At 37.9% G+C, this 9,354-nt stretch overlaps 1 protein-coding gene across 2 annotated transcripts in view; it reads left to right on the plus strand.

Moving 5' to 3' along the window:
* The first annotated feature begins 3,176 nt into the window (after positions 1 to 3,176).
* DPYSL4 (dihydropyrimidinase like 4) overlaps positions 3,177 to 9,354 on the plus strand; it is a 28,982-nt gene continuing 22,804 nt past the window's right edge. Inside the window, exon 1 of one of the 2 annotated variants that reach the window (XM_072423988.1) lies at positions 3,177 to 3,560. In XM_072423988.1, coding sequence (XP_072280089.1) covers positions 3,213 to 3,560 — 348 coding nt within the window. In that variant the 5' untranslated portion in view covers positions 3,177 to 3,212. Of the gene's footprint in view, positions 3,561 to 5,436; positions 5,751 to 9,354 lie in introns of those variants that run through there. The other variant, XM_072423989.1, reaches the window with a different exon arrangement.

Genomic DNA, 9,354 nt, shown 5'->3' on the forward strand with positions numbered 1-9,354 from the left:
GTGACCCAGACAAAAGGGATACCTTGCTCCTGCAAATTGTGGACTGCAAATCATTCTATCTATGTCAGCCTGAAAGACTAGGAACACACAAGAGAATTTAGTTATGTGATAAAGTCTTGACCATAAGACTACAGAACATGGTTCAAATCTGTCATATCATAAGTTATCCGCCCTGATTTATTAAGTTCTCCAAGGCTGGAGAGGATACACTTTCATCAGTGAATCTGGGTGATCCAGCAAACCTGGAATGACTTTCTTAAAAGTCATTTTCTGTTTGTTAGCAAATTTGTTCAGTCCTGGACTAGATCCAGTCCAGGTTTGCTGGATTGCCCGGCTTCACTGATGAAAGTGTATCCTATTCAGCTTTAATAAATCAAGCCCATTGGATGCAAATTTATCATCCTGTAGACATTGTTTTGGGTAAGTTCTTGACTGAAGATGCCAGAAAGCCTGAAGTTGGACCTGAAGCCTGGGTTGGTCTTTGGGGTGGCGTTCTTCAGGTCACATCCTTCCCTTTTCCCCCTCCTCTCCACTTCACTAACTGCTTGCTTGTTTTTGCTTCTTTCTTTTCTTTGTTTTTGTCTTTTTTTTTTCTTTTTTTAACCATTTTTTTAACCACATGTATCTTTCTTACCTTTTCACATTCCCACACTGGACCCTTTGTTTCAGATTAATATAGTCTTTTAGAAAACCCTTTCCTGGCTGGCTTGCTTTCCAATTCTTCAGGCTCATTTTAGCTTCTATCCCCTTGTTTTTATAAATCTTTTACATGTATGTTGTAATCTTGTACATATTTTGCATGTAGCTCTTTTGTATAAACACCTCTCGGTTGGCAATTTCCATTTATTAGCCCTGCCCTTGTCAGATCTTTAAGCTGCAGGTTGTTTGTTCTTTCTATGAAATTTTTCTATGTTATTTCTCTTGTGTATCCTTTGTTTAACTCTTTGTTTTGTATTTGTTTTATTTTTAATGAAATTGTATTCTATTGAAAAATATAGAAAAAAAAAAGATATAAATATAAAACAAAATAAACAAACAGCACTATATACCATAGTAAGAGGATGCACGGGATGATTTCTTTTGCACATTTTCTGAAACATATTACTAGTAAAACTTGCTTTGTATAAATTGTTCTTTTTTACTTGACAAATGCATAAAACCATGTATACAAAACCTGTGTGTGTGTTTTTTTTTTCAATTCAACCATCATTCCCCCAGCCTAAAGAGAGATCAATGTCTATAAAAAATCTAGCACCATGTAATACTTTTCATACTTTTGAATTATTTCATGTGTTAAATATCTATTTATGGTAATGTATGGCTACACAGGACATTCAAACAACCTAAAATGACTGCAAACTGATACAAACACCACCAAATCTATAAAACATATTGGAGGAATTTAATGTTTGCATATTTTTACACAATTTAGCCTCTTACCAAAAACAGGGGTATTTTATATATCTATTGCTTTTTAGGTGTAACCCACTGGGTTTAAAACCCTTGAAAACACTACATAAATCCAAGTCCAGGCATTAGGGAAAAAAAGGACACATAAACTAGAACTAACAAATGGAATAGCAGCTGTTACAATAAAATCACTGCACTCCTGAGGAACAAAGCAGTAAGCAAAACTCCTGCATTGTGCTCATGGTTTGTGACAGCTGGAAGAGCCAGTTGGAAAATAGTAGTGCAATGTTGTTGCCATAGGTAACATTACTACTGTTCTTTTCCAATTCAAATAATATTCTAATAATAATTATTCTTTTAATATTCATTTGACACAAAACCTTGTGACCATGCTATATTAATATTATTATTATTATTAATAAACAGGATTTATATAGCGCCAACATATTACGCAGCGCTGTACAATAAATATATGTCATGTTAAGTGAATATTGTAGGCTGTTTTTAATTTAAAGTTTGTTTTTTTCCTAACATTAAGGCTTGTCATTGAGCTGCATTTTTTCAGCACTATTCCAGCATTAATTGTGCATTTCTCTGGCGAATATTCGATGTTCCTACTACCATACAGACACAATGGGATTCTCATTCCTCATTAAAGGGAATGAGGATCCTGGGTGATTTCTTTTCTTCTGGTCCTCCAAGATACTGAAAAATAGCAAAAAAGTACAAACATTTATTGGTGTTCGGTAGATCATCCACCACTGCATACAAGGGTTTTCAATACTCAAAAAAAGTTACACAACCACGTGTAAAATGTTGTGGCATTCCTATTGATTACTATAAGCAGATGTTTTCCCAACGTTAAGCAACAGAATTTTAAAAGTTAAATCACAAGAAATATGTCCACTTATATGACCCCTTTAGACTCATAAGGCCTGATTTATGAAAGCTCTCCAAAGCTGAAGAGGATACACATTCATCAGTAAAGCTGGGTGATCCAGCATACCTGGAATGGACTTCTTAAAATCAATAGCTATTTACTAGCAAATTTTTTGACCAGATCAGTTCCAGGTTTGCTGGATCACCCAGATTTACTGATGAAAGTGTATCCCCTCCAGCCTCGGAAAGCTTTCATTAATGAGGCCCATAGTGTAAAACTGTGCTTTCCGATCCTGGCTGTATGGCTGTGTGGCTTGGTGGGACAATCAGATTTACATGAAGCTGTGGCGCACATCTGCAAACCATAAGGCGAAAAAGCGGCATGTTGCTTTTGGAAACTGCGATTTGCCACAGCCACCATTGAAGGTCTAAACTTGTCCCAAGAGCTAATTCACACTGGCGTTGAGGCTGCGGTACATTTACCACTTGAGGGGACTGCTGGTTCAGGAGTTACATAAATGTACAAATATTTGTATTTTACTTTAAAGAGTAAAAGAGTTGGATAAACTGAATTTACCGTTAATATTAGGCAGTGATGCAAGGAAGAAGAAAGAGGAAATAAAATGTATCATTAAACTTTTTATATATATATATATATATCTGTATATATGTATATGTGCAGCCTAAGCAGTGACAAGCCAGCCTGCCCCAGTGTATAATTCTCCCCAGTTCAGCACCACACCCATTGGACAGCTCAGTCAGCCCTAAATGGAGCTGCCAGCTGGGGTATTATAACCCCAGGGGGTTATGTGACACATTCTAGACAGTGGCCCTTCCTCAAATTGAGCCTGGCAGACCAGGAGCACACATCACTTCAGATTATCATAGAGGACAACCTGCAGAGAACCAGCAAACCAGCAGACATGGCAGACAGGAGTAAAACAGAGAAAGTCCATGAAGAAGTGCCCAGTTACTTCTCCAAACTGGGGTCAGGAAGTCCAAAACCCAGGCAGAAATATGGGGGGATGTTCTGCAACGTGGAGGGGGCCTTTGAAAATAAAACTATCAATTTTGAGTCCCTAAGCGTTGGCAAGAAAAATGGCAATAAGAAGATGGATGGGAGCAGTTCTGGTACTGGTTCTGATGGGCTCAGTGAATCCGGCAGTGAGAGCAGCAGCTTGGGCAGTGTGGATGGACTGGGAAGTGCTGAGAAGGTGGACCATAAAGGACCTGTACCTGTCACTGTGGCTGCACCAACTAAACATAGTCAGGTAATGCCAGAATGAGAAATAATTCTATACTAGGTGTCTGCTGGCTAATATTTTAAAATAAATAGTTATATACCATTATGTTATATATGTTATATACCAAATGTTTTTCCTATTATTTTGTTCTTAGAGTTAGTGGCAGTGTTGCTTTATAACTATTATTTTATGGTATTTGTATTTCATTCTATTTTTTTATTTATTTATTAGCAATTATGTTGGAATCACATTATTGCTTGTATTACTAGTAGTTTTGGTATCTCAATATTAAATTGTTGTTATTTTATAAGCAATATTGCTGTAAGATGGTTTAATATTATTAGCAGTAGCAATGTTACATAATAATATTTATATTAGCTGTGAATGGTAACTATTTTTTCTTAATATTGGCATTACATCTTATCATAATATTTGCAGTAGTAGTAATACTTTGGGTTGATTATTATTAGTAGAGGATAATTTTTTGTATTATTTTTCTCCTGTTTTATTTCATGTTTATTTGTTTGTGGTTGAGGTATGAATGTACTATATTTTTTTTTTCTTTGGGGAGGGGGGGGGTTACGTATATATTTTAGGGAAAGTATATATATATTGTACTATAGTGGGGCGTATTTACTATACTTTTGGAAAAGTAGGCATGTACTGTACTCTAAGATGAATGCCCTATACTGTGCTTTGGGGAAAGTATGTTTATAATAATATGGTAAAGATATGTATATTCTATAGTCTATACTATGGGTGAAATAAAATATGTAAATATATATTAAATTATATGTGTATACCGCCTATACTATGGAGAAGTATGTATATACTAATAAATGGTAGATAATGCTTTCTATAAATTAAGGGAAGTAAGTATATTCTATATAATGTATACATACTATATAATGTAATGTATACAATACTAATGTAAACAATACTATGGAAGAAAGTATGTATATAAAAAGCAATGGGGGAGGTATGTATATTCTATACGTTATATACTTATATAGTTTGGGGGATAAAGGTATACATTATATTTTGGGGTGATCAGTAATTTATTATACTATGGGAAGATATGTATATACTACATTGTAAGGGAAATTGTATATTTTTGGGGAAGGTGTATATACTACACTATGGGTAGGTATGAATAATACTATAGTGGGTGTTTACTTTGACATATTTATGTATATAGTGTACATTGAGAGAGGGGTATTACTAGAAGTAATTGTCACTTTCCAATAGTTTGAAAACGTAACTCATTTGTAATGGGTCTCTATGCTTAATATATACCCACTGTATGATGTACTAAAGGTGGTCGCCCTCTAAAGTCTCAAAGAAGACTTGGTTCTTTTAATCAATTGATATTTAATATATTTTATTGGTGTATGTTCGGCTGGAACCAATGTTGTCCATTGATATGCCAGCTTCTCAATTACCCCACTTGCAGTGTATACATTTTGCTGTAGTGGGGTGCTTGGGGTCAGTACAGAGCCCCCTGCAAGGAAGAAGCTGCTCAGCTCCCAATATACATGGATTGGGTCAGTACAGAGCCCCCCTGCAAGCCCCCTGCAAGGAAGAAGCTGTTCAGCTCCCCATATACATGGTTTGGGTCTGTGTAGAGCCCCTGGAAGGATGATACAAAGTTGCTGAGCTCCTTATAGAGGATGTCATGTCTAGGATCTGTGCAGAGCCCTCCTGGACATATATTACAAAATTGCAGATCTCTCCTGGAAGGTTGATGATACTCAGTTCCCCATACACATGGCTGTAATGTCTGATTCAGATCTCTCCCTGGAAGGATGCTATGAAGTTGCATGCACACATACTCATCCTATGCAGCCCCATGTGCATTGCTGGCCATGTGATTCTGCTGATTGTAGATCCATGTCTTTTGTTTGCCCTCTGCTGGGGGGAAGGGGAGGGAGGCTGGATCCTGGCCCTAGGAGAGGCCCCTGGATGGAGCTTGCAGGATGAGGCTTGCATTGTAATGAAGGAGCCAGGCTGACAGCTTATTCCAGTGCAGGGGGAGCCACAGAGCCTGTGACAACAACAATAAAAAAAAAGAAGAAGCCACATCCCCCACCACCATCTGAGCCCTGCACAATAACATAGGAAGCCTTGGAGCCCAGGACCCCCTGATCTGCTGGAAAGAGGGGCTCACACCCTGCCAACATGTCCTACCAAGGAAAGAAGAACATCCCTAGGATCACAGTAAGAAAGAAGGGAGGGGGGCATGGATCCATTGCAGAGCTCACATCAGACAGCCATGATATCCAAGTGCTAGGCTTTTCTTTGCTCTAATGCTATAGATCCAAGGGTCCCCTATACTGCTGAGCTAAAGAATGGGGGTCCCTGTGTACTGATGGGGAAACCCTTTTTTTTATCTCATGGGGTCCCTCTAATAACCCAGGAACCTTCACATCCATCTGCCTTGTATAGTGTATGTGGATGACATTGAACTACACTGACAGTAAAATGTAAATTTGAATTATTTTCATTTTTGCTTGAAACTCTTTATTTTGTATTCTTCATTACTTGTCTTTAGCCAGTTTTCTATGTCTGTATTGATAATCTGAAGGTCCACCTAGGCCACAACCGAAAGGCATCTCATCGACATTACTGGCAGCAAAAATATATTGAAACTGGGTCAAGCGTTCTTTTACTCCAATGATCCAAATAAATCTGTTCCATTCTGGGCTTCAATACAAGGTTCCAGCAATCAAGCTATTTATTGGCAATAATGTAACCAAGTCTTTAGTTGCCCATGCATGACATGTCTATATGATTATCATGTAATATTTTTTAATAAAATTAATTGTTTGCTCAATTTGACAAACTAACACAGCAGGAAAAGAACCTTTATTAAAAATATTTTCAGCTAAATCTAATAAAATTTAGAAATGACATTTGCATGGATAAATAAACATAGTTATTTGAGTGAATTGTGCCAGATAAATACAGAGTAATTGTATGACAACAGCAATGCACAGCTTGATGTCATCTGGCACGGAAAGGGTTAACGATCAGAATTATTCAGCAGCACAGTGCAAAATCACCACTGACTTGCAAAGTGCAGCTGCTCATAGCAACCAATCAGATTGCACTTTGTTGCATGGAAGGATATTTTATGCCTGGGTGCACTTGGCATACCACTATTGCATTTGTATATTTATTCCACCTATTGTATCGTATAATAGCTACACATTGCTTATTTCATATACAAGTATTTATTGTACATGCAAGATTATCATTCATTACTTCATTTTGTAGGATTCTCCCTCCTCGCCCATAGGCTGGTGCTGGTTTTCGTCATCTATTTTGCTCTTACGTGCTAAGGTGTTTCTGTTTCTCCTGGATGGGGCAAAAGGAAGCACCAGGCATTGCTATATCAATTTGCATTTGTAGATTGCTTTGACATTTAACAATAATATATTGAATATCTATGCAATTATAGGCAGGAATGCATTGTATGGAGAAAACCTGATTGGTTTCTGAAGGTGTGGGATATTGAACACAAACTTGTGTTTGCTGCTCATGGAAGTAAAAGCAGCACCTAGTATTATACCTAAATCATAAATGCCCGCTTAATCATTGTTGGAAGATTCAATGGGTTGAAGATGGATCTGATGTGTTTCTGGTAGATATTAGCTGCCTATGTTAGGATTCCAGACATGTTTTTATATGTAATGTGTTGTACATTTATATTTATCTCTACATGTAAACGTCATCAGCTTTACATAAGTAATAATATTCTACTCTGTCAACATAAAAAAAGGGGGAGTATTCTGCAACAGAAATTCTTACCTCTTTAGCCACCCATATCATTGGCCATTGATTGAAAACTACAACTTCCATTAGTGTCTTTGGCATCTGACAATTCTTGGTGTGTGGAATGCATGGGTACACTATAGAATACAGCTGTGATGTTGGTGTCAAAGAAAGAAACCTCAGCCTGTGGCACTACACAATCAATATCGAATGCCAATAAACCATCAGAGGCTGGAGGAAAGATTGGAGACACAAGCACGCTTCGTTTGGGTGTGCTTTGCTGCTCCTGATCACATCCAAATCATTAAATTATTAATCATGTAAGGTAGTTGACTTTTTGTAAATGATACATGTGAGGCTGATATCATATAACCCTTCCAAGGTAACAGGTTCTCGTATAAGGGTTTCCCCAGGCATTATAATTACCATTGTTGCCTGTCACTCCTTCTTTCCATCACTGCTTCCTACCACTACAAATCTCCCCTCCTATTGTCTGTTAATTCCCCCACCTACTAGATTGTAAGCTCTTCAGGGCAGGGTCCTCTCCTCCTCCTGTGTCACTGTCTCTATTCGTTTGTCATTTGCAACCTCTATCTATTGTACAGCGCTACGTAATATGTTGGCGCTATATAAATCCTGTTTGATAATAATAATCATAGTGCTCAGTAAATACCTGGAGCATGAATGCAATGTTTAGTTCTGAGCATCCCATTTCCAGTCCCCAGGAGAAGCAGCATTGTGTGTAAACTTCATGTTGAATGGTGTCAGATTTTAAACTCACACCTGAGACACAGCAAAAGAGTGACGGGTAGATATCAGTGGGTGTGGTGCTGCTCTTACAAGAAAACCATGAATGTGAAAATGAAAAGCAGGCAGGATAAATAGGTCAGACCAAGCACACTTTCTATTGGTTAAGCTACATTTTTTAAATTCAACATAATGACAAAATAATATGTAACACTGCAAAACTCAGGTTTAAAATGTATCAACATAACGTTGCATACAAAAACTATTTTTTATGATTTTAGGAATCAAGAGGGCATCGGGGTTATTGAAGAATATGCTGGGGATCATTACTGGGACAAATAGTTGTTTGTAACTGCAGTATATTTATTTTTTTGTCAGCATCACAAATATTTTTCCTAGCTGTTTATCATTGTGCTTGTTTATATGTAATACCATAAAACAAAAACAACTTGAAGCAGATCTGTCAGGGCTAAGGCTATGCACACACATGCAATAATTGTAGTTGGAAAGGATCTTTCACGATCCTTTTCAACGACTAATGACTGATTTATGCACGAATGAGCGCTGTACATACAGCACTATTCTGCTTTACGGAGAGGGGAGCGGGTGAACGACGGAGCGGCACTCTGCTGTGCTCTCTCCCCCTTTACTTACAATATGTATGATTGTTCGTCATCCATCGTCTGTGGATCCGCCAAGACAGAGTTCGAATGATGGATGATGAGCCCTGTACACGTGCAAGATTCTCGTCCGATATCAGCCCTGAGCCGATTATCGGACGAGAACTATTGCACGAGTGTACACAGCCTAAGGCTATATAAACACAATAGATGATTCTCGCCCAATATGAATCAAGAATCTGACATGTGTACAGAGGTTGCCCGTTCATTTACCCATCCAGAAGGTTCTACGAACTGGTGATGAACGATCACAATATAAGTCATTCTTTTGTCACTGGAATCATTGAAGATCACTTTCAGCAACAAACATTTATTACTAAACAGACTAATTCACACTGGTACTGAGGTTATGCTGCGTTTATCACTTTCTTGAACCATGTGAGTGCTCAAGCCAGGGACCCCAGCAAATTTGTGCAATGAAGAGGAAGATGTGAAGTTGTGATGTCACTAGACTCTGGTGAAGAGATGGGATAGGCTGCTTTCTCAGTATTGTGACCCATAGTGAATGGATAGGACACGTTCTCAGTATTGTGACCCATAGTGAATGGATAGGACACATTCTCAGTGTTGTGACCCTTAGTGAATGGATAAGATGCATTCTCAGTATTGTGACCCATAGT

This window comes from Pyxicephalus adspersus, chromosome 10 (genome assembly GCF_032062135.1).
Source record: "Pyxicephalus adspersus chromosome 10, UCB_Pads_2.0, whole genome shotgun sequence".
NCBI classification, from domain to species: Eukaryota; Metazoa; Chordata; class Amphibia; order Anura; family Pyxicephalidae; genus Pyxicephalus; species Pyxicephalus adspersus.